This window comes from Nomascus leucogenys, chromosome 23 (assembly GCF_006542625.1).
Source record: "Nomascus leucogenys isolate Asia chromosome 23, Asia_NLE_v1, whole genome shotgun sequence".
Taxonomy (NCBI): Eukaryota; Metazoa; Chordata; class Mammalia; order Primates; family Hylobatidae; genus Nomascus; species Nomascus leucogenys.
In genome coordinates, this window is record NC_044403.1 from 33,795,721 (window position 1) to 33,819,310 (window position 23,590).

The window sequence follows — 23,590 nt, forward strand, 5'->3', positions numbered from 1 at the left end:
GGGACCCTGACCATCTCCTCTCCTGCAACAAAGCCTCTCAAGGCCCCAGCTCTCCGTAAGAGACTCGGGGAGGCCTCCCATACAGGAGGGCTGACACTTTTCCAAAGCGTGAGAATCGTCCACTGTCCTCCTCCAGCCTCTCCTAGCTGGGGCCCAGGACTGGGGCACCACAGCGACCTCCTGATGCTGGGGGTGAGGGGGAAAGGGGGGATCAGGATGCTGGTGGGGGGGGGAGCGGGGAGAGGAGGCCCAAGTAATTGCGCCCGGGTCGCATGTGCGCTCCGCACCCCGGTCGGTGCAGACTGATGGCCAAGGCCTGGACCCAGCTGTCCCTCCCCGCCAGGGGTCCCGGGGGGCTGCGGGCTCCACCCGAGCAGGAGCAAGGGCGGCCCCAATGGTTCCCGCGGGAGCGCCTGGCCACGGGACACATGTGTGCCGCTCTGATGCCTCTTCCGTCAAGGGGGTTGGGGGCAAAAGGGGCGAGGAGCTTGACAGAGAGAGGCAGGTATGTGCACAGAGGCAGGAGAGGAAGGGGCTGAGAGGGTGGATAGAGGGACAGGGAAACGGGGTGAGTGCAGGGCGACAGGAATGGCGCGGGGAGAAGGGATGAAGTGGGACGGGCAGAGGAGAGAAACGGGGGATGGGGGGACAGGGCAGACGAACGGAAGAATGGGGGAAGGGGACAGAGTTGGCGGTCGGAGGACCCGGAGGGTGGGGACAGAGAGGCAAAAATACTAGGACGAGCGGAGGCCAGGGATGGAGTCGAAGGACAGAGTTGAGGGCGGGGACAGGGTCCGGGAGGAGGCGGTGAGCGCTGGGTGATGAGGGGATCGCGCCTGGCACGTCCCGCCGGTGCCCCGAGGGTCTGCCGGGTAATTAGGCCTCGGTCCAGATGGCCCCCCAGTCCCGCAATCAAAATGTTAATTGGCCCCGCGCCTCCGGCTGTGCCTTAGCCTGCCCCCCCCCCATGGGAGGGAGCCAGGACCCGCGCGGAGCGGCCGAGGGGGATCCCGCCCCCGCCCCCACCGCGAGCCTAGCCGGCTGCCGCTCGGAGATAAGGGGGCGGCCGCGCCCCGCCCCCACCCCTCGGGAGCGCCTGCCACGCAAGATGAATGTCCCGCCGCTGCCGGGGCCGGGCGGCTGGCACAAAGCCGGTCCGTGGTCTCTGCCGCACCCCCCGCGCGGGCGGTCCGGGTCACACCCACCGGGGCTCCGCACGGGGCCAGCCGGCCGGGGGCGGGGCTCTGAGCTCAGCAAGTGCAGCGCGCCCCCGCAGGCCGTCTTCCCCGGGGCCCGCCCGCCGCGCGCTCCCAGCCGCTGTCCGCGGGTCCGCCCCGCGCAAGGTCACTGCGCACCGCAACGAGCGCGCTCCAGTATCGCACGCGCTCCCGGCACACCCGCGCCCGGACGCTCCCCAGGGCCGCCCCCGCGACCTTGGTCCCCAGCGGCAGCGGGGCGCGTGGGAGCGCGCTCGGAGCCCGTAGACCCGGACCACCGGGCGGGGCGGGTGAGGGGACAATGGCGGCGCCAGGCCCTAATTGGGGACAGAGGCACCCGCGCGCGGCCATTGTGCGGCCCGGAGCTCCGGAGCCCCCGCGCCCGGCGTCCCGCCATTGGCCGCTGAGCCTGACGTCATGGGGGCTGCAAACGCTGGGCGGGCGGCCGAGGGAAGGGTTATTCGCCTGGTTGCGGGGCTGCCGTGGGGAGCTGCAGCCGCGCGGAAGGGCGGAAAACCCCCAAAGCAGCAGAGTTTCTGGAGCAGGGTCGTGGCAGCCCCTCTCCAGCTCCACACTCGGCTCGCAGCGACGCCGCTGCGCCGCACACCCGCCCGGGGGGAGAGAGGCGGGGGTGGGTAGGCCCCTCCAGCGTGCACGGGGTCAGCCGGGGTGACCGAGCGGCGGGAGCCACTGCGGCACAGGGCGCGCGCTGCGCTTTCGCTGCCTCAGCACTCGCTCCTTCGGCTCCCGCCTCCCCCGCCCGCCCCCGCAGATCCCGCGCCCCAGGCCCCGAGCGAGGCAGGCGGGACTGGGGTCCTCCCTGCGTTCCTCCCCAGAAGACCCCGAGTCCGGGGCGCGTGGGTCCCAGGCCTGGCTCCATTTCTCCCCACATGCCCGACAATGCTGCTGGCTGCCGGGCCGCGGTTCCCCGAGCCGCGCGGGGGAATTCCCCACTCGCGCAGGCTGAGGCATCCCGGGGACCCCTCCCAGGAGACCCAGGCAGGGGCTCGGCCCAGCGCAGCCATTTCCGCCGGCCTCTCCCCCGCCTCCCTCCCCCTCCCCCAGCTCCTGGGCTTTAAAAGCCAGAGGCTGGGCCGGGCCGCAGGCAGAAGCGGCTGCCGGCTCTGGAGGCCGGGCCCAGGAGCAGTCCGAGCTCCGAGCCCCGCCCCCGGAGCCCCTGCCCCTCCCTCCCTCCCTCGGCCCGCCCTCCGTGCGCACCCCTCCCCCAGGACCCCCGCCCCCCGCCCGCCGCCGCCGCCGCCGCCGCCGCCGCCGTCGCCACTGCCGCTCGCTCCGGCTGCAGAACAATAAAGCAAGCCTCCCAGAGACCCCTGCCGAAGACCCCTGCCCGGCGGCCAAACCCCCGCGGACCGCCCCTCTCCGCCCGCGCCGGTTGAGCGCGCCCGGGCGCTGGCCGCGGTGCTGCCCAGGCCGGCGCTGGCCGCGGTGCTGAAGCTGCCGGCGCTGTCGCTGCCGCTGCCGCTGCCGCCGCCGTGTTCTCCGGGCCCGGCGCCGCCGCCCCCGGGGGCATGGGGGGCCGCTGACTGAGGCTCCGCCGCGGCGGCGGGGGGGGGAGGGGAAGGGGGCCACCGAGCCGGGCCAGCCCTGCACCCACTCGCAGCCTCCAGGCCCGGGACGGAGCCGCTCCCCCCCTCTCCGCCCCCCCAGCCTCCTCCCCCGCCTGTCCAGGGGCGGCACTGCGGGCTGGGAAGCCGGGACCAGAGGAGGGAAGGAAGGAAGAGGAGAGGAGAGAAAGAAGGAAGGATTGAAGGAAGGAAGGATTGAAGGAAGGAGGAAGAAGAGGGATCCGGAGGGGCAACGGAGGAGACGCAGGGCAGCAAGGAGAGAGGACACCACTCGCGCGGCAGCATCCAAAGGCCAGAGTGGGGACCCGCGCTGCCTCCGCCGCTCCTCGGATGGTGACGGGGCCCTGCCGCCGCAGCCCCCCCAAGCCCCGGCTCCGCAGGCCCACAGCGCCGGAGCCCCGCAGGAATCATGCCCAGGTCCTTCCTGGTCAAGAAGGTCAAACTTGACGCGTTCTCTTCGGCCGACCTGGAGAGCGCCTACGGACGCGCCCGCAGCGACCTCGGCGCGCCACTGCACGATAAAGGTGAGCGCTGGTCTGAGACCAGGGCGCGGGGCCTGGGGCTTTGCTGGAAGCGGTGGAGGGCCAGAGTGTGGGGGCGGAGGGCAGGGCCCGGGGAAACAGACTGAAGGGAACCAGAAACGGCAAGAGTCTGTGGCTGGAGCCTGGACAGCAGAGGGGAGGAAGGGGAACACAGAGGCCAAGGCTAGGCAGGGATAGTGTCGACGCTGGACAGACGGTGGGGAAGAGGATCAGGAACTGAGCTACCCGAACGCACACATGGACCCACACCCTGACCCATGCTGGGACAGACACAGCCGCATGGACGCTGCCATGACGGGACCCAGCCATGCCGGCACACACAGACCTACACTCAAGAGACTAGGGCCGCCTCGCCACCCTCTCCTCTTCCTTGGCTGCACCAGGACACCTGCTAGGGTTAGCTGGGGAATGCAGGGAGCTCCAGGGAGTAGGCAGGGGGTCCAACAGGGCCGCCCACCTGTCAGAGCAGAAGGGCCAGCAGAGGCAGCAGCAGTCTCTTCACTGAAGCCTGGGTCAGGGAGAGGAAGCAGGGAGGAGGCTGTGAGCAAGGGACGCCCAAGGTGTGGGAGGCAGGGGGAGGCTCTTTGTGTAAGGGCGCCCAAGTTCAAGGACAACTGTCAGCATGCAGGAGAGGGGGACGGGAGTGCCAGCAGCATGGGGTGGCAGAGCAAGTGTGACCTGCAGGAGTGTGAGCCTGTGTGGGTCCATGTGACTGTGTGTGGCCATGTGACCGTGTGCGCTTGTGTGTGACCCTGTGTGTGTGTGTGCTCGCCTGTGTGCCACTACATGGGACCATGTGACTCCGAGGCCGCTGTGCACCATGTGACTGAGAGTGTGTCCGGGGTGACTGCATGTGTGACCCTGCGTGAGTGAGGAGGTGGTGAGTTCGGCACATCAGTGTGCAGCCCACCCTGTGAGGGCACACAAGGGCTGATGATGCTGGGAGACTGGGTGTAGGCCTGAAGGAGCCAGAGCATCGCGAGGGGCGTGCATTTGTGACTCTGAGGTTATGAGATCCATCTTGTGCCTGGGGAGCAACTGCAGCTGCCGGTATAAGTGATGCTGCCCTCCTGCAGCTCGTCCCTGTGAAAGTGGACGCCCTGGCCCTCTCTGCACCGTTCAGAGGCTTGGGAAGGCCCTGAAAGGGGTTAGGGTGTGAGCAGGAGAGGGCAATGTTGAACAGGGTAGGACCCAAGGGTGCAGGATGGTGAGAGGGAGTTGGGGGGAGAAGCAGAGTGCATGGAGAAGCAGCGAGGGCAGGGTCAAGTCCAGTGGGTGGCAGGAGAGCTGAGGGAGGTGCTGGTGAGGCCGGAGGGAACTGGGGGAGGGAGACGTCTTCAGGGCTTGTTGGAGGAACCAGAAGGCCAGAGGGGGTCAACATCAAAATGGAGCGCATGTTCTGCAGGCCAGGGGGAGAGCCAGCCAGGACCCCGGAGAGGCGGGACAGACGGGGTCCCTGGGCCGGCAGTCCTGGCTTTGTGCGCCGCGGGTCTGCAGTGTGTTGCATAATCAGGGAAAACTGCTGAAGTGGGGAGAACCCGAGGGGGAGGGGAGGGTGGGTGGGGGAGGAGGGAGAGGGAAGCGCCGCCCCTCCCCCCTGACCTTGAGGCTCCGCGGAAGGGGGGCAGCCGCGCCCGAAGACGCGCCTCTCTCCTCCTCTCTGCGAGGGTGGGGCGGCGGGGGCGGAGCCTGGCCCGGCCCTCTCTCATCCTCTCCTCCCCTCTCTTCCCCTCCCTGCTGTCTCCATCCTCCCTGCCCCGCGGTCCCTCGGCCCCCTCTCCTTTGTCCTCCTCCCTGTTCGCCTCTCTCCTGGACCCGGGTCTCCCGGTCCGCGTCTGCTGTCTCCGGCCCCCCCACCCCCCGTGTGTGTCCTGCCGCCGCCCCATTCCCTTCCCGCTGTCCGTCCGCCTGGGCCCGCAGGGTACCTCAGCGACTACGTGGGGCCCTCGTCCGTCTACGATGGCGACGCCGAGGCTGCGCTGCTCAAAGGGCCGTCGCCGGAGCCCATGTACGCAGCAGCTGTGCGTGGAGAGCTGGGTCCGGCGGCTGCAGGGTCTGCGCCGCCGCCCACCCCGCGCCCGGAGCTGGCCACGGCTGCGGGCGGCTACATCAACGGTGACGCGGCCGTCAGCGAGGGCTACGCGGCGGACGCCTTCTTCATCACCGACGGGCGCTCGCGGCGTAAGGCTTCCAATGCCGGCGCTGCCGCCGCTCCCTCCACAGCCTCGGCGGCGGCCCCCGACGGCGACGCCGGAGGCGGGGGCGGGGCGGGCGGGCGCAGCTTGGGATCCGGGCCGGGGGGCCGGGGCGGCACGCGCGCGGGGGCGGGCACCGAGTCGCGCGCGGGGCCAGGGGCCGCAGGTGCTGGCGGCCGGCACGCGTGCGGCGAGTGCGGCAAAACATACGCCACGTCGTCGAACCTGAGCCGCCACAAGCAGACGCACCGCAGCCTGGACAGCCAGCTGGCGCGGCGCTGCCCGACGTGCGGCAAGGTGTACGTGTCCATGCCGGCCATGGCCATGCACCTGCTCACGCACGACTTGCGCCACAAGTGCGGCGTGTGCGGCAAAGCCTTCTCGCGGCCCTGGCTGCTGCAGGGCCACATGCGCTCGCACACCGGCGAGAAACCCTTCGGCTGCGCGCACTGCGGCAAGGCCTTCGCCGACCGCTCCAACCTGCGCGCGCACATGCAGACGCATTCGGCCTTCAAGCACTTCCAGTGCAAGCGCTGCAAGAAGAGCTTCGCGCTCAAGTCCTATCTCAACAAGCACTACGAGTCGGCCTGCTTCAAGGGCGGCGCCGGAGGCCCCGCAGCTCCTGCGCCGCCACAGCTCAGCCCTGTGCAGGCCTAGGGCGGCGGGGCCTCCCCCAGCCAGGTCGGCTCTCAGCAATACGGCCCCCCCAGGGAAGTCTTCGCTGGCGTCCGGGTGGAGGGGCCGGAGGGCGGGCCCCTCCTCACAGCAATAGGGGGAGGGGGGCCCGGTCCCACCCCGCCCCGCCCGCCAGGGGCCTTGCCGGCCCGTTCAAGCAATAGGGTCCCGAGGGGAGACCCACCCCGAGCCCCCTCCCCTCCCCTCCAGGGTGCCCTCGGCTTTCTCCCAGCAATAGGGTCGACGAGACCTAGAACCGAACCTCATCTCCGAGTTGGGTCTCTGAAGACGGGGGTGAGGTGAGGTAGGGAGCGCTCTCCTTCTCCCGCCTCTGCGCCCCTGGATCGCGTCGCAGGGACTCAGGTCTTCCCCACCCCTTCCCAAGCCTTCTAGCGCAGGGCCTGCGGCCCAGACGTCCAGGGAGCCGGCCCCTCCCCGGCAGCAGGCCGGGGCGGAGCAGGTGCGGGCGGGCCTGCAGGGACGCCCCTGCCTCGCAGTCTTCGCGGAACTCCCGGGAGTGTTAGACGCGTTGTGGGTCGAGGAGAGGGGCGGACGGCGGCACCCCCTCCCTCGGGTTGCTTCTGGGGCCTCAGTCGGAGCCGCCCTCCTACCCTCGCCTCGCATCCTCTGCCAAATCCGAATTCTTCCAGCCCAGCTTCCCGGGCTCTGTCCTCCATATCGAATAATAATGACACATATCGAATCGCATGGACTTATCCGACCTCCTCAGACCCCGCTTCCGCCCCGCCCCGGGCCCCCACCCCCCCGTACCCCAGGCATTCGTGTTGGAGGACGGATTCCCGGGGCCGGCAGGCAGGCCTGGGCGCTGCCCTCTACACACCTGTGTCTTCGCTTTGCGGGTAAAGCCCCCTGGGGGGGTTGCGGACGCGTCGGGTTTCTTTCTTTCTGTATTTGTACGTTTTATTTATGAACGGATTGCACTCGGGTCAGGGAGGGGGCGCTGAACCCCCATCTTGCCCGCCGACGCCGGGGCTTGGGATGTCCGGGATTACTTTCCACGCCCCGAGGCTCGCCCCTAGCTGGGAGCCTCCAGGGAGCCTCAGGCTCCGCCTCTCCGAGGCAGGCCCCTCCCCTGAGACCCAGGCCCCGCCCCCACTCGGTTGCCAACTTTCGCCCGTCTATGCCAAAGCCTCGGCGGCGACCCCGCCCCAAGGGCCCGCCCCATTGGCCGCCGCCTTTGTGACGTCACTGCATGCAGCCCCACCCCTCCTCCCGATCCTACCCGGGGCTGCCCGCTCCCCCTCCCTCTTAGGTAGTCCGAAGCCGACTATAGAGCAATAATGCGCACTGCATGCGAAGCTGCCGCCGCCTCTAGAGTTACTGAGAATCAGGTATCCCCTCGCCCTACCCACCCCATAGGCCCCTAGATCAGGGACGCTGCGCGGGGCCGGCCGCGCAGACTTTCTCCCCACCCCTCCCCGACCCCCACGGCAGAGCCCGGCGGCTGTAATGGTTCCATGGGCGGGGGTGGGGTGGTTGCACCCAAGGCCCCTCCTTCAGTCATTAATCATTCACTGACCGTTGATTGAGCACCTACTATGTGCCAGGCCAATTGCTGAGTCCGCCAGGAGCGCAGCCACCTGCTGGGAGGTGTGTTTGCAGGACAGGGGTCCAACCGGCTTGGGTGGGCCAGGGAAGAACGGCAGATGCAGAGAGACCAGGTCCCTAGGCTCAGATGCCCCATACACTCCTCCCCACCTCAACCAGTCCCTGCTGGGCACAACTGGGCTCTACCTTTGAGTTAGGCCTTTTGGCTCCAGCTGAGGGGGACAGATCCAGGGCTCCTGGGCCCCCACACAGGTGGCCACTTCTCTGATCCTCTGGCCAACACACATCTGCCATGTCCAGCCAGGGGCAGAGCCATGGCTGGAGAAGAAGGTGCCAGCTGTAGCCTGTGGTGTGGCCAGCCTCACCCCCAGCAGCAAGCGTGGCTGCCCCCACAGGGATGACCCGCCGCTCTGCACAGCAGTGCCCACATCCAAGCACCCTACACAATCAGGCGTGGTGCCTGCACAGCTCCCAAGCTGGGGCCTGCCCACCTGTGCCGCATGCACACGCACACACAGGCGCCCCCACCTCACCCCACCCCATACTCCTGTCTACCTACCTAAGGAGAAAGCTGGAGGGCTGTGGGCCCGTCAGGGTCTCCTGCTTCCCCCTACACCCCGCCGCCGTGGAAAGCCATGGGCCCCCTCCCGCCCCCATAACTAAGCAGCACAATAACCGACTTAGCGAATTCAGGTAGAAGGAACGTTTAGGTAGCACCTATTTTGTACTGATTCTACAAGTAGGGCCCGAGGTGCGGGGGCCCTCGGGTGGGGGCTGCGGCCGCCGGCCCGCCCGCCCCCACCGCCGCCTGTGCCCCGCCGCCTTGTACATATTCCCACCCGGAATAGGCCGGGATTTTTACTCGGGCCGTGCCCCTCTTCCGCCCCCATTTGGGGCCAGGCCGGCCGGACAGACGGACGGACGGACAGACCTCCTTCCTAAGCACAATAGCACCAGCTCCCCGGAGCACCGCACCTCCACAAGGAGAATAAATGCCACTCTTGATAGAATTTGGAGTGTCGGGCTGATGTGTCCTGGGCTGGGCCCATGCCGTTGGGTGGCTGGGAGGGTCTTCCCAGTCTGGCAGCACCTCAGGCTGGTGCTGCAAGGGTCAGGCTGAGGCTTTTCACAAGACCGCCCTCTTCTTCCACTGGGGAGGGCAGGCTTGGCAGGCCCAACCACAGGAGCATCAGGTCTGAAGGCAAAGTAGTTGGCATTTCCCCTGGGGTAGGTGGATCTGCTCTGCACCAGGAACAGGGGCACCAAGGGGCTCCAGTCTAAAGTCAGGCCAAGCCCACGGTTGGACCAGAGTCGGCAGGGTAGGTATAGTAGGAGCTGCCGTTCCCAGCCTGGGTGACTTCACTCTTCTCTCCCTGAAGGAGCTTTATGCTGTGATGGAAGGCCTGACAGCCACCTCAAGCCCTCTGAGATGCTGTTGCAGGAAATGGGGACAGTGGAGAGTTCGAGGTCTGGCCCTTTTCCTGTGGCCTGCTGCCCACATTCTGACCCCCAGGCTTCCCAGATATGCTCCCCCAGTGTCTGCGGATGCCTCCATGGGTAGCTGGGTTGGACCGGTTCCAGGGAGGAGGTGCCCAGGGGGCAGAGAGGCTTCTGCAACCATCGCCCAAGGGCTCTAGACAGAATGAGTAGTGGAGGAGATAAGGGACAGGGACCCTTTGCCCAGCAATGTCCCCTGGTAACCAGGTAGGCAGGCATGAGCTGAGAGGCCCAAAGTCTTCGGGCACATACATTCCAACCAGGTCAGTCCTAGGTTCAGGGCCAGCAAAGCTGCCCACACCTGGCAGGGACAGGGGACGGACCTGCCCAGACTCCACTGGGGTGGAGAGCAGGGGAACCAGGTCTGCAGCATGTCATGGCCTGTGTGCCTGGCACTTGGAGGGGCTGTGGTGCAGGTGGGTGCTCTCTTTGGGAGAGCACTACCAGCGATGACAATGGCAGGCAGCAATGGCAGGGAGGAAGGCTCCTAGCCTCACTCCTTCCAAAGGATTCCAGTAGTGACTGGCTGTTTCTACTTCTCCAGGATTCTGATGCGTAGAGTGGGTGGAAGGATGGAGGTGGCCTCTGAGGCCTTGGATGAGCTCGACCCCCCAGTTCCTCCCAGCCACGGACACAACTTTCCCTCTGAATGAGTGGCATGGGCCACAGACCACCACTGGCTGTGAACTCTCCTGGGACCCTTGCTTCTCACAGGCCTCCTTGGCCCACCCATGGCCCCTAGGCCCTGGGGTCAGCCTGAGGCCCCAACCCACTTCCGGCCCTTTATTCCACTAGCCCTGGAAGGCAACTCGCTTCAGGCTGGGGCCCCGTCATTTGCTGCTGCCCCCAGCAGGGTGATCTGCATCATGCTTTCCTCGATGACCCAGCCATACACACCCTTGTCCCCAACCAACTTCACCTACCCTGACCATTCCCCTCACCCTAGATCCCAGGGTACAGGGCCTGTCTGGGCAGGGCTTCACCCACCTCTGGAGCTGCTGCCCTGCCACACCCCCACCCCTGGTGGCAAAGCCCTTCCTTAATGGCCTGCCCACAGCCAGTGCTTTCCCGTTGGCTCCAAGCCTGGCTCTGCTCACCAGGCCCGACCCATCCTCCCTGGTGGTCCAGTCCACCCTCCCGTTGCCTTTCTCCTGTGGCCACTTGCCGGCTTTGAGTTGGGACACGACCACAGGTTGAGCCGTCGATCTCCTCTGCCTAGCATGAGGTGCTCTGTGGCCAGGTCCAGACCTCTCTGAGCTTGGCGTCAGTCCATACTCAGACAGGTCTGGGCCTGCCTGGCCACAGAGTGTGTCTGCCAGCGACTACAATCAACAAATGAATATTCTGGGAGACTGGATAGGAGACGGGGCTGGTCCTGACGACCAAGGCCCATGTGTGAGGGGCTCTCGGGTCCAGTGAGGGCGGCCCCACTCAGCAGGCTACACAAAGGGCATCTGCCAGGTAACTCCAGCCTGCCTGATACCTGGCTGGCAGCAACCCACAGCGGCCTGTGGTGACAAGAATATGTCACCAGGGGGGCAACCCTGCTGGCCACTGTTGGTGGAGGTGGTGGAAGAGGACGGAGCTCAGAGGGGAGGCTGTGACCAGCCCACAGGAGAGGACCCCACCTCAGAAGGAGAACCTGTTTGCTTCCAGAGAAGCGCTGCTTGCCCCTGCTCACCCCAGAGGAATGAAGGTGTTTCTAGAGTCAGAGTCCTCAGTGAACCCTGGCATCCTGAGATCCAAGATGTTCTCACTCCATGCCCTGTGCAATATGCACACCAAGCCAAGGTGGGCCGCAACTGTGGCTGTTACAGTTGATTAGTTGCTTCATTTAACATAGATGATGTCTGGGGCAGTGGCTCATACCTGTAATCCCAGCACCTTCAGAGGCCGAGGTGGGAGGATTGTGTGAGGCCAGGAGTTCGAGACCAGCCTGGGCAGAATAGCGAGACCCCCGTCTTTAGAAAAAATAACAACAGGCCAGGCGCGGTGGCTTGCGCCTATAATCCCAGAACTTTGGGAGGCCGAGGTGGGCGGTTCACGAGGTCAGGAGATCGAGACCAGCCTGGCCAATATGGTGAAAGCCCGTCTCTACTAAAAACACAAAAATTAGCTGGGCGTGGTGGCACGTGCCTGTAGTCCCGGCTACTCGGGAGGCTGAGGCAGGAGAATGGCTTGAACCCAGGAGGCGGAGGTTGCAGTGAGACGAGATCGCACTACTGCACTCTAGCCAGGCGACAGAGCGAGACTCTGTCTCAAAAAAAGAAAAAAGAAAACAACAAAAAACAACAGGGCGGTTGCACAGGCCGTGCAAATGCACAGAAGCCTCTTGAGTCCCAGCGATCCAGCGCCCCAGACTTCTGACATCCTGGAGAGGCTGGCCCACGTTGGAAACTGGGAGGCCCTGAGAGTTGAGGGACGTGGAGCTCCTTGTGGAGGGCGTGGGTGGGCCGAGAAGACACCACCAAGGGGCCTGCGCCCTCGCCCTCCTCTCGCCGGGCTCTGCAGGCGCGGAGGTGGAGAGCCTGGGAGTCGCGTGCAAGGCAGGCATCCCGGTGACGCAGGGCCTGGTGCATTTCTCCAGCTTGGTCTTCTGACCAGGCCCTTGTCTGACGTCCCCCCTAAGGCGAAGAAAAGCAGGTTCCTGCCGGGGTAACCAGAGGGCTCGCGGAGCACAAGCGCGCCAGGGACGTTACTGTAAGCTGCGCGCGCAGCAACCAACGCGCTGGGTGGCGGGCGACGCGAGCCGCCGGACACCGGTCCGGGCAGCTGGACCTTGGGCGCTCTAGGCGCTTCCTAAATGATTGCCCCGAGTGACTTGCCGAGACCCCGTGTGTACACAAGTGGGACGAGGGGCGGGCACACAGCGGCCAGGAAGCCGGGGCCCAGCGCACCCCTCAGCGGACCATCCCGCTCCGTGGGGCCGGACAGGACCCCGGGACCACGCGAGGGCGATGCGAGGTCCGTTCCCGCTGCGCGCACTTGCGGCCCGCAGCCCCGGCCCTGGGAGCGACCACGACTCCCAGGGTGCTCTGCGCCGGTGCGTCCGCGGCGACTACGACTCCCAGGGTGCTCTGCGCCGGCGCGCCCACGGCGACTACGACTCCCAGGGTGCTCTGCGCCCCGTCAGCCTCTCCAGGCCCCGCCTCAGGTCGGCCGCGGACTACAAATGGACGTGAGAAGCGGCCGTCCATTAGTTACAGGCTCCGGAGCGACGCGGCCGTTATCCTTGAGGCCGACGGGCCGGACGCGGGTGGGTCGAACGCGCCGGTGGGGCGGGCACCCAGGCTACGGCGGCCGGCAGGGGGCGGTGGCGGCCGTTGTCAAGGGCCCGGAGGTGGGGCCGCGCGCCTCGGGCGCTACGAACCCGGCGGGCCTAAGCTTGGCTGCGGCCGGGTGCGGGCTGAGGCCATGGGCGACCGCGGCGGCTCTCGGCGCCGGAGGACAGGGTCGCGGCCCTCGAGCCACGGCGGCGGCGGAACTGCGGCGGCGGAAGAGGAGGTGCGGGACGCCGCTGCGGGCCCCGACGTGGGAGCCGCGGGGGACGCGCCAGCCCCGGCCCCCAACAAGGACGGAGACGCCGGCGTGGGCAGCGGCCACTGGGAGCTGAGGTAGCGGAGCGCCTGACCCCCTAACCTCTGACCCAAGGGCCCGGCGACTTTCCGGGGTTGGCCGAAGCGCGAGCTCCGAGTCCGAGAACAAGGGCTCTGGGCTAAGCGGGGATCGGTGTGCCCTATGGGCCCTGTGGGGAAACTGAGGCTTGGGGGGGGAGAGTCTCCTGACAAGGTCACTGGGTAGGGGCTCTGGAGCTGGCCTTGGCCAGGCAGAGGGGAGCCGGCAGGTGTCCCGCATTCAGATCCTCTTGGGTCTGTGCATCCTCAGGGGTTCCTGAGGAGCTTTTCGAGGGGCGGGCTGGTGGGGGCCCGGCCCTGGACAGTGTCCCCTTATCTGGAAGGAGTCAGATAAGATCTGGGTAGTTTGTGGTGATGGGTTCCTTCTTGGTGCTATGAGCGGTGCCTTGCGGGTAGGAAAGGCTCCCAGAGGAGGGCTGACCTGCCCGGGAGGGGGGCAGCAGGAGCCCAGGCCTGTCGGAGGACAGGGGAATCAGCAGCTGCCCCGGATAAGGGGCAGTGTAAGAGGCGTTCTTGTCCTTGCAGACCCTCCTGAGAGTGGCTGCGTGGCTCATTCATTTCTCCAGTGGTTAGGCTGGCCTGGAGCCCTGCTGATGTTGCCAGAACCAGCGTCTGTTGTAGGGACAGAGAGTTGGGTTCTGTGTTGGGACTTCCATCCTCCAGGTGGGGAGTGGGGTATGGGGGTGTGGACACACCTGCAGGCATGTGCCCTGCTCAGCTGGATGACTGACAGAGAGGGGTGGAGGGAGAGAACCACGGCCGATGGGAAGGACTTGGCCAGCCTGGGCATTGGCTTCCTCCTCCAAGCTGGCCTTGAGCAATCCCCTTGCCACCTTCCATCCCCCCTTTGTGGCCTTTACCCTGGCCCAGGGGCCCTCAGGGGCTTTGTTTTAGAGAGCAGCTGAGGGCCTAGAGGTTATCAAGGAGGAAGTGGGCTGATTTTGGACATTTAGTTGGCAATGATTTGCTCTCTCAGTGAGCAAGAACGGAGCTTTCCTTCACGGGGCACCATGGAGAGGGGGCTGGGGGAGGGCAGGCACTGTTGTGGCCCTCAGGGTGCTCAGTTCATCTGGGAGATAAGATAACCTCAGCAAGAGGCAGGCATGGAGCAATGTGGACAAAGGTCGGGCACGGAGGCCATGAAGGCGCCGTGGGGAGGAGGGTGGCCCTCCTGAGAGGGGTGCTTGCCTGCTGTTGGCCTGGGGTGCTGGTGAGGGAGGCTGGCCTAGGCACCTCCTGCCTGAAAAGGAGGTGTGGCTCCTGGAGTTACCCTCTCTCCAGGAGGCAGGGGGATGGCTACATGACCTGTGGAGGACATGGGAATTGAGATTTCTTTTTTTTTCTTTTTTTTTTTTTGAGACTAGTTTTGCTCTTGTTGCCCAGGCTGAATAAAATGGCACAGTCTTGGCTCACTGCAACCTCTGCCTCCCAGCTTCAAGTGATTCTCCTGCCTCAGCCTCCAGAGTAGCTGGGATTACAGGCACCCACCACACCGGGCTAATTTTGTATTTTTAGTAGAGATGGGGTTTCTCCATGTTGGTCAGGCTGGTCTCGAACTCCTGAACTCAGGTGATCCACCTGCCTTGGCCTCCCAAAGTGCTGGCATTACAGGTGTGAGCCACCGCGCCCAGCCAGGAATTGAGATTTTTTTTTAGTGTGAGATGAGGGTAGTCCCAGCTTTGGGCCAAGCTGCCACCTGGGGGTAGGCAGGGGAGAGCAGTCACCTTCCTGCTTTGCAAACCAGCAAGGCTTTCCTGTATTTCTGCTGGTGTGGGATGGGTGCAGAGCTCATGGGAGAGGCCTGGTGAGTCCCTGTCCCTGCCATTGAGGTCGGGTCTCCTTGGGAAGAGGGGCAGTAGATGGCAGAGGTGAGGCCTTCCTGGGGCTGGAGGCTGAGACCGAAAGTCTATCTGCTTCTGGGTCTCCAGGACTTGCAGGCCATGTGTGCTTGTCTCTCAGACCTAGGAATGCAGCAGGGCTTGGGGCCCACTGGCTGTGGACACTGGACTCTTCTCCCTGCTGTCTGCGTCAGGCCTTGCTCTGCCTGCCCTCCTGGGACTTGGCCTCTAGCGCACCCCCTTGTCAGCCTCACAGCCTCCCCTCCCTCCCGCTTCCTGCTGCTCTTGGACCAGCCCAGCCTTTCCTCTCCCGCTTCCTCATTACTCCTTGAGCTCGGGCCTCCTCCCCTCACGGACACTTCCTGCTCACCTAGGGCTGGGCTCTGGGTGTGAGCTCCTTTCTTCCGGCCCCGTGGCAAGGTGAGGCTGTGACGCAGGCAGGAGAGGGCACCCCTTTCTGCTCTGCCTGTGGCTCACTCCTGCCAGGTTCTTTGCACACACCCACCAGCCCTCTGCTCACAGGCACCCCAGTCGGGGCCATCCGCTTTCTGGCTTCTCCCAGGGTGTTTTGTCCCTGAGGTGTCCTCTCTGACTCTCCCTTTCTCTCTCCAGCAGGGTCTGCGAGGTGCAGGGAGCCTGCCCCAACCATCTTGAACCCAGGCCCAGCCCAGAGGCCAGAGTGGAGGAGGCGGCAGTGAGCAGAGCTGGACTCTGCCCCCTCCTCATTGTGCTTGGCCTTGGAGCTGCACTGTGTGGGCCCCAAGTGTGGGACTCACTGGGACCTGTGCCTTTGGACACACTTTGAACCTGGAGACAGGGTGGCGGGTGGGCATGTGCCAAGGTCTCAGTGTTGCTGTGAGACTGAGAGGATCCTGCTGGCTGGGTGGGCCTGGGGGCTGCAGGAGGGAGGGCAGGCTGCTCCGAGTCTTCTTGGACTAGGGAGTGGGTGTAGGGACAGCTGGAAGGTGCAGAGGCTTGGGCAGACTCTCCAGTCGGTGAGAGGGTGATAAAGGTGCTCTGGGCACAGGGGCAGATCCCGCCTCCCCATGCTGCTCCATGCAGCCTGCCCTCTAGCCCACATGCCGCTGGCCGCACTGGCTGCTTGGAGCTCTGTGGGCACTGGTGGACCGGGGCTTCCTCCTCATGGGGGCCTGTGAGGGGTAGGGGTAGCGCAGTGGGGGTGCTGCCTCCAGGTGGGGCTGGTCAGGCCTGTGAAGGGCCTGAGGCGAGGCTGTGGCTGGGTTGCGGAAGGCCTTGGAAGCCTGTCAAGGGCCCCTGGGAAAGCTTGTGTAGGATTGTCTGCAGTGAGCTTTGGGAAGCACCACCCTTTCCCAGCTCCTGTTTTCATCTTGGAGATGGGCACGGATAAAGCCAGCATGGTGTCCTTGGTGGCTCAAAGGGGGCAGGGGTCATACTGTTGTGAAACAGCTGTGGTTGGTAAGTTGTGGTACAAGATGGCCAACCCTGAGGCTTGGGATTGTTCTGCTGAAAACAAACAAATGGGCTTGAACTCGGGGAAGAGGGGGCAGTGGAGAGGCCCCCAGACAGACAGCCCAGAGAGGCTGCTGGGCAGGTGGGTCTCGTGTCCCTGCTCCCGTCATGGTGCTGGGGCTCTGGCGGCGTCCACACCCAGCCTCCTGGTTGTGGGCAGGCAGTGAGTGGAGTAGGCTGGGGAGATGAGCCAAGGGCCGTGGTCAGTTGGGAAGGCAGCTGCCAAGTTGGGGAGGAGGGAGGCTCAGGTGGAGACCACAGCCTCACTACATGGCCCAAGATGGACCTGGTGGGTGGATGCAGGACGCTCAGGCTGGAGCTGGGAGAGGCAGGGGCTGGGGTGGAGCTGCCTGCCCCTGTGTTCCAGTCTAGATGGGCAGAGGGAAATGTGTGAGCACCCTCCCTGCCTGGGGGTCTTGGGGGCTACTCTAGACTCGTCCAGGAACTGTGTAGGTGTAGATGGGGCAGGTGTTGCACCAACCTCAGTGTTGGGGGGCAAAGGTTGGGCTTGTTGGCATTGCCTCTCGGCCTCCCTAGCCCTTTGCCTCCTGGGCAGGGCCGTCTGACTGCCGACCCCAATCCTAGCCAGCTTGCCCTGGGTGCCCTGAGGGCGTCTGCCTCACGGGGCTCCTGCCATCGCTCTCAGGCCCACTCTCCCTGCCTAGGGACTCTGAGGGGCAGATGTAGATGTGCGTGTGCGGGAGGGAAAGGGAGGCTCTGGCCTCTCTTCTTACAAAATTGAGAACTTGCTCAATGCTGTGTGTGGTGTCCTGGTGGCACGGCAGATGGGGGGTGAGACAGGCCTACAGCTAGTGTATGTGAGCCAGCATTGCTTCCTAGGACGTGTGGGGCCTGGCCAAGCTCCTGCTGTCCTTGTCCTGCTATATGGCAGTCCCTCTATTGGACTGGGTGCCCTCTCCCACCTGTGCAGTATGCCCAGGACCAGGCAGGGTCTGCCTGTGCCCCTCCAGCGCTGGTTGGGAGATCATGGATGGGCGCCTGCCTCTGTTGGAAGCCTCTCGGCCAGCAGGCACCTAGCCCTGGGTGGGTTCCTTTCAGCCCCCTCAGCCTGGGCTGGAACACATCACAAACAAGTGGAGGCTACACTGGCACACAAGGGCTGAATCCCTGCCTCTGGGAAAGTGCATGTCAGGCTGGTGTGTGGCTGGCGCTTGGCCTGCCTTTGCCAGTTAGAGCCTGCACGTCCAAGTGTGGGGACCCCCTTGGCTCCCAGGTGGTGGGATGGGCCAACTGAATAGGGTGGACTCAACCCTCACGACTTGGTCCCTGCAGTGCTGGGCAGTGCCCCCTGGTCCATCCCCAGGTTGGACCCTGCTTGTGGCCCCAGTGCTAGTCCACAGCCAGAGTGCATGGCAGTGGCCAGAGGCCTCTGGAGGGTGAGGCCTGGAGTGTCCAAGCTCCATGAAGGTCCAGTCCGGGCAGGGCCAGCTGGGCTTGCTTCTGACCCTGACATGCTCTTCCCGCTGCCTGGAGGTGCAGGCTCTGGGGATCCTGAGCACTTTGCCCACTGTAGGTCTTGAGGCCACAGTGTGGCTCTGCCTGTCTTCTCCTCCTGGTTGTAAATAGGGAGTGGGGGCCTGAGGGCAGTCGAGGACACTGGGGTGGGGGGCCTGGATCCTGCGGGGGCGGCCCCGCCCTGCTGGTGCCCACTCAGGGGGTGCTTGTGTCGTGCTCTGTCAGGTGCCATCGCCTGCAGGATTCTTTGTTCAGCTCTGACAGTGGCTTCAGCAACTACCGTGGCATCCTGAACTGGTGTGTGGTGATGTTGGTGAGTGGGACATGGTGTCGGGAGCAGGTCTAGGTCCAGGTGGGGCTCTGCCCCAGGTTGGCCTTTGCCTGAGAACAGGCTCTGCCATCCAGGGTGTTGGGGCTGGAGCCCCTGTGGGCTGGGGTGTGTGGAGCAGGCTGCACCTCCATGTGGCCGCCAGCACTGGACTGTTGGGGAGGGGAGTGGCAGTGGCTGCCCCTGCTGTGGTCACTTGGGTGCCCATGCACCACATACTCGCTGCTTCCCATTGGATCCCAGGAGATCCTGCAGATGTGGTGTGGGCGTGGGGAGGCCGAACAGTGCCTGGCTGGAGCCTGTGTGTTGTGAGCTCGGCCTGAGGGGTGCAGGGCCTCCCTGGAGGGCAGAGTGGAGGGGGTCTTGCCCTGGGCTGGTGGGAGAGTGGACTGCATGCTCTGTGGACACAAGGCCTCTCTGGCAGGGGATGTGAGAAGAGCTTCCTGTGCTACGCCACATGGCCTGTGTGGGTATGGAGCCCCACAGGCCCGGCCACGATTCTGCAGTCCTTCTGGCCCCTTCCCTCAGCTGTGGGTCCTAGGAGCCCCCGAGGAAGGTGATTAGATGGAGCCCTGTGCCACGTCCAAGGCCTGCTGCCTCTGGGCCTGGTTCCCACTGGCACTTCGTGGGGTGGGGCTGCCAGCCCCACCCCAGAAGTAGTTGGAGTCTAGGGCTCAAAGGGGCACCCACAGGGCAGGTCGGGGACAAGGACTATCTGGGCCCAGCCTCCCCCACTGAGGGCTGATGTGGCTCGAGGCCTTTGACCTTCACCCAGGCGTGTCTGTCTCTGGCCTTGGGTGCTGCTCCTGTGGCTACCCACGTGGAAGGGGCTCCACGCACATCCACATCCCCCATTCCCCATGGTCCTAGAAGGTTCCCTGGGGGTGGCCAGCTGTGGAGGCCTACGAGTCCTGGTGACTGAGAAGCTGGCCAGGCAGGAGGACAGTGGGCCCAGCGCCAGCCCGGCACTCAGGAGACACAGGCCATTCCTGGCCCAGGCTGGGCCTTGTCCAGCCCAGGCAGCACTGTGTGTTCTTCCCAACCCCTTGAGCCTGCCTGGCCCTTTGGCCCAGCCCTGAAGCCTTTTCCCTGCTTTGGCTCCCCCATGCTCCCCGGCCCCAGGCATGTGTCCCGCTCTGGGTTGCTTGTCGCATTCCTTCTGTGGCCTGGGCCTGGAGGTGGGTACCATCCATTGGCAGCTTTGGCGTCTGCCTGCTGTCAGCCCTCAGGAGAGGCCGGTGACAGTGTGGGCCACATGTGTCCGTGCAGAAGGCCTGTGTGTCAGCCCTGCGGCCGGGGGAGGCGGGGCAGTAACCATTATGTCTCTGAAGCAGTCTTCTCTCTCATGAAGCCTTCCCTGACCACCCAGGCAGGAGACCCTCAGTGTTCCCTTGCCAGCGACCCTTTTCCCCAGCACCAGCTCACCACCACGTGAGGCCTGATCTCCGGGTGGTCAGCCAGGTCTGTGGCATTGGGGCCCAGCTCATGGAGGTGTTGGTAGTGCTTGTAAGATGGAGGAGGAGGTTCCTGTCCTTGCAGAGGGAGGCCAAGCACCCAACTCCAGGCTAGTCCCAGGAGCCTTTTTCCTTGGGGACTCAGTCCTGGGAAGTTGCTTTAGAGCCAAGTGTCCAAGGCTTGGAGGGCTGCAGGAAGCAGAAGAGGGTGGCGGGGCATAAGCCCTGGGAAGCACTCCAGGCCCAGCCCCCCTTGCCACACAGCTGGGCACTGTAGACAACTCCCCCTCTTCAGCCTGGGCCACCAGTAGAGACTGGCTCCTTGGGGCTCAGCCGTGGGCAGGCCTCCCTGGGCAGGCCTGTATTCTGGGGCTGTCTCTGTGGTGTGGTTGGCTGTGGGAGCCTTGGGTCCCTCACTGGCTTGGCTCAGCAGGAGGGATGTGAGCAGCTCAGCAGCTGGTCTTTCTGCTCCTGAAGACCCAGGCGTCTGGCAGGGTTGGTTGGTCTGGCCGGTTGGTTCCCTCCATGTGGGACCCCCTGGTGTGATGGGGACAGGGAGGGACTTCCCCTTTCCCAGCACTGGTGTTGGCTGAGTCTCAGAGCTTGGCATGGAGACCAGACAGGGCTGGGATGTGCCCAGAGGTGTTGGGAGGATCTGGGGTGAGTACCCTGTGGCCAGGACTAAAGGGGCTGCACCCTCCTGTCCATCCCTCGCAGATCTTGAGCAATGCCCGGTTATTTCTGGAGAACCTCATCAAGTGAGTGCCTTTGCCAGGTCCCACCCCTGCCCCACCCATGGCCTGTCCAGGCCCCGCCCCACAGCCTCACCTGCCACCCACTCAGGTCTCCATCCCTCCACCCCCAGGTATGGCATCCTGGTGGACCCCATCCAGGTGGTTTCTCTGTTCCTGAAGGATCCCTATAGCTGGCCCGCCCCGTGCCTGGTTATTGGTGAGCTGGGCTCTGAGGAGGGCCTCGGGTGGGGATCAGGCTGACGTGGCCCTAAATCTGCCTCTTGGTGCTTCTGTCCACAGCGGCCAATGTCTTTGCTGTGGCTGCGTTCCAGGTTGAGAAGCGCCTGGCGGTGGTAAGCAGTGCCCCTCACCTCCGTGTGTGCTCATCCTGCTGTGTGCGCTCCTGGGAGGAGCTGCTCCCCAGGCCTGGCAGCCCTGCCCCAGGCAATGGGAGCCCTGGTTGAGTGCTCTGCTCCCCACTCCAGGGTGCCCTGACGGAGCAGGCGGGACTGCTGTTGCATGTGGCCAACCTGGCCACCATTCTGTGTTTCCCAGCGGCTGTGGTCTTACTGGTTGAGTCTATCACTCCAGGTGCGCCCCCATCCCACCCTGCCCATCTGTCTTGGGCCAGCCACAGGCATGGCCTCTGGCTGTGGCGCTGTGGAGGCCTGAGTCCACCTCTCCTGCAGTGGGCTCCCTGCTGGCGCTGATGGTGCACACCATCCTCTTCCTCAAGCTCTTCTCCTACCGCGACGTCAACTTGTGGTGCCGCAGGGCCAGGGCCAAGGCTGGTGAGGGGCTGCTGGGGGCTGGGGCTGCCCGCTGGGGGGCTGGGCAGCAGCAGGGCCCCACCACCCCCCTCCCACTCTGCTGTGCTCGTAGCCTCTGCAGGGAAGAAGGCCAGCAGCACTGCTGCCCCGAACACCGTGAGCTACCCAGACAATCTGACCTACCGTGGTGAGGACCTCTGTGAGGCTGAGGTGTGGGGGACAGGCTGGGCCTGTTCTGGCACCAACCCCCCCATTCCCATTCCAGATCTCTACTACTTCCTCTTCGCCCCCACCTTGTGCTATGAGCTCAACTTTCCCCGCTCTCCCCGCATCCGCAAGCGCTTTCTGCTGCGACGGATCCTTGAGATGGTGAGGTTGGGGGCTGGGGGCAGCCACTGGAGGCTGGGAGGCCTTCAGGCTAGCCAGGGCCTCAGCTGGCTGCTCTCTGGTTCCCCCCCAGCTGTTCTTCACCCAGCTCCAGGTGGGGCTGATCCAGCAGGTAAGTGGGGTAGGGCAGGGTTGGGTGCAGCTGGGCGTGGCTGGGAGCTGACATGGTGCCCTCCTTTGCAGTGGATGGTCCCCACCATCCAGAACTCCATGAAGCCCTTCAAGGTGAGTGGCTCAGGTCCTCTTGCAGCTGGGGTGGCTGGGGAGAGACTGGGAGCGTGGCCAGCTGACGGGCTTGTTTCTGCAGGACATGGACTACTCACGCATCATCGAGCGCCTCCTGAAGCTGGCGGTGAGTGCGGACAGGTGGCGCGTGCGCGGGACAGGAGGGGACGGTGGCATGTGGGGGAAGGTTCTAGAACTTGGTGCCCACCCCCAACCCCCCTGCCAGGTCCCCAACCACCTCATCTGGCTCATCTTCTTCTACTGGCTTTTCCACTCCTGCCTGAATGCTGTGGCTGAGCTCATGCAGTTTGGAGACCGGGAGTTCTACAGGGACTGGTGGTGAGTGGCCCTGGGGTGTCCTTGGGGGCTGGGATGGGCCATGGTGTGCTCTGATCCCCCTGTGGTCTCTTGGCCCCTAGGAACTCTGAGTCTGTCACCTACTTCTGGCAGAACTGGAACATCCCTGTGCACAAGTGGTGCATCAGGTAGGTGGGGTGTGTGTGTGTGAGATGTGGAACATGGCTGTGAACCTGAACCCCTTTCCACACTCCCCCTCTGCAGAAACCAGGTGGTGTGTGTGTGTGTGTGGTGTGTGTGTGTGAGAGATGTGGAACATGGCTGTGAACCTGAACCGCTTTCCATGCCCCCTCCTCTGCAGACACTTCTACAAGCCCATGCTTCGACGGGGCAGCAGCAAGTGGATGGCCAGGACAGGGGTGTTCCTGGCCTCAGCCTTCTTCCACGAGGTCAGTGCTCTGTGGGGGCATCCCGCCTCATCCCTGGGCAGTGGTATGCCCACAGCAGGGACGGCTGACGCTTCACTCCCTGACATCCTCTCTCCCTCCCATCTCAGTACCTGGTGAGCATCCCTCTGCGAATGTTCCGCCTCTGGGCGTTCACGGGCATGATGGCTCAGGTGAGCGACCCCCACGTGGCCTCCTCACTCGCCCAGTTACCCCGTGCCCGAACCCCTGGGCCGACTGCCCCCCTCCATGCCCGGGGACCCTGAAGCCCCCAGCCCTGTGGCCACCATGGCCGACTGACTTGGTCCCTCACTCCCCAGATCCCACTGGCCTGGTTTGTGGGCCGCTTTTTCCAGGGCAACTATGGCAACGCAGCCGTGTGGCTGACGCTCATCATTGGACAGCCAATAGCCGTCCTCATGTATGTCCATGACTACTACGTGCTCAACTATGAGGCTCCAGCGGCGGAGGCCTGAGCTGCACCTGAGGGCCTGGCTTCTCACTGCCGCCTCACACCCGCTGCCACAGCCCACCTCTCCTCCTGGGCTTTGAGTGCTGGGGATGGGCCTGGCCGCACAGCACCCTCCTCCTGTCCCAGGGAGGCGTCTCTGCCCCTATGGGGCTCTGTCCTGCACCCCTCAGGGATGGCGACAGCAGGCCAGACACAGGCTGATGCCAGCTGGGGGTCTTGCTGACCCTGCCCAGGGTCCGAGGGTGTCAATAAAGTGCTGTTCAGTGACCTCTTCAGCCTGCCGGGGGCCCAGGGCCTGGTGGGGGGTATGGCCACACCCACAAGGGCGAGTGCCAGAGCCACGTGGACAGCTGTTCCAGGGGCCAGGAGGCCTGAGGGTCCCAGGACCTGCCGGGGAGAAGCAGCTCCACTGCAGCAGGGCGGGCATGGCCGGTAGGGGGAGTGCAAGGCCAGGCAGATGCCCCCAGTCCCCACACTCCCCTACCTAGAAAAGCTCAGCACAGGTGTCCTCTCCTGGTGCTACCCCTGCTGGGTGTGGGGGAATCAGCACTCTGGCTCTCAGTGCAGGATGGTCAACTTGCACCCACCGTGCTCAGCTTCAGCTCGGGAAGACGTCGCCCTGGGTTTGCTGGAAGTGGGCTCTAGCCAGGGTGGCCCAGGGATGGGCAAGTCCACAGGGCCTTTCTGGTGTGGGCCTGGTGAGCCGAGGGGCTACGGTACACAATGGCTATGTCCATGGCTATTTGCCTTGGGGCA

At 64.9% G+C, this 23,590-nt stretch overlaps 2 protein-coding genes across 8 annotated transcripts; both read left to right on the plus strand.

Annotated features, from left to right (window-relative positions):
* The first annotated feature begins 1,873 nt into the window (after positions 1-1,873).
* SCRT1 (scratch family transcriptional repressor 1) lies at positions 1,874-8,794 on the plus strand. 3 transcript variants are annotated; one of them, XM_030804982.1, is made up of 2 exons: positions 1,874-3,327; positions 5,266-8,794. In XM_030804982.1, the coding sequence occupies exons 1-2, from the start codon at positions 3,213-3,215 to the stop codon at positions 6,195-6,197; spliced, it is 1,047 nt and encodes a 348-aa protein (XP_030660842.1). In that variant the 5' UTR covers positions 1,874-3,212; the 3' UTR covers positions 6,198-8,794. The 3 variants fall into 3 exon arrangements, with proteins under 3 accessions (XP_030660842.1, XP_030660844.1, XP_030660843.1); XM_030804984.1 differs by lacking the exon at positions 1,874-3,327 and adding an exon at positions 4,115-4,225; XM_030804983.1 differs by lacking the exon at positions 1,874-3,327 and adding an exon at positions 4,232-4,395.
* Positions 8,795-12,419: 3,625 nt separating this feature from the next.
* DGAT1 (diacylglycerol O-acyltransferase 1) lies at positions 12,420-23,102 on the plus strand. 5 transcript variants are annotated; one of them, XM_030804782.1, is made up of 17 exons: positions 12,420-12,895; positions 17,947-18,034; positions 20,221-20,261; positions 20,369-20,454; positions 20,538-20,590; positions 20,723-20,828; positions 20,927-21,028; positions 21,120-21,194; positions 21,273-21,376; positions 21,468-21,506; positions 21,578-21,619; positions 21,702-21,746; positions 21,846-21,958; positions 22,039-22,104; positions 22,278-22,365; positions 22,473-22,535; positions 22,719-23,101. In XM_030804782.1, exons 1-17 carry the CDS (start codon positions 12,696-12,698, stop codon positions 22,836-22,838), a joined length of 1,431 nt encoding a protein of 476 aa, XP_030660642.1. In that variant the 5' UTR covers positions 12,420-12,695; the 3' UTR covers positions 22,839-23,101. The 5 variants fall into 5 exon arrangements, with proteins under 5 accessions (XP_030660642.1, XP_030660644.1, XP_030660643.1 ...); XM_030804784.1 differs by having other exon boundaries at positions 22,473-22,478; XM_030804781.1 differs by having other exon boundaries at positions 12,449-12,895; positions 22,683-23,102.
* Positions 23,103-23,590: the final 488 nt, after the last annotated feature.

Excerpts from the sequence above, each read along its gene's own strand:
- SCRT1 (XM_030804982.1), top strand. The coding sequence starts at position 3,213 with ATGCCCAGGTCCTTCCTGGTCAAGAAGGTCAAACTTGACGCGTTCTCT. Across the intron at positions 3,328-5,265 it reads CGCGCCACTGCACGATAAAG|GGTACCTCAGCGACTACGTG; the intron begins GTGAGCGCTGGT and ends CTGGGCCCGCAG.
- DGAT1 (XM_030804781.1), top strand. The coding sequence starts at position 12,696 with ATGGGCGACCGCGGCGGCTCTCGGCGCCGGAGGACAGGGTCGCGGCCC. Across the intron at positions 20,262-20,368 it reads TTTCTGGAGAACCTCATCAA|GTATGGCATCCTGGTGGACC; the intron begins GTGAGTGCCTTT and ends CTCCACCCCCAG. Across the intron at positions 20,829-20,926 it reads GGTTGAGTCTATCACTCCAG|TGGGCTCCCTGCTGGCGCTG; the intron begins GTGCGCCCCCAT and ends CCTCTCCTGCAG.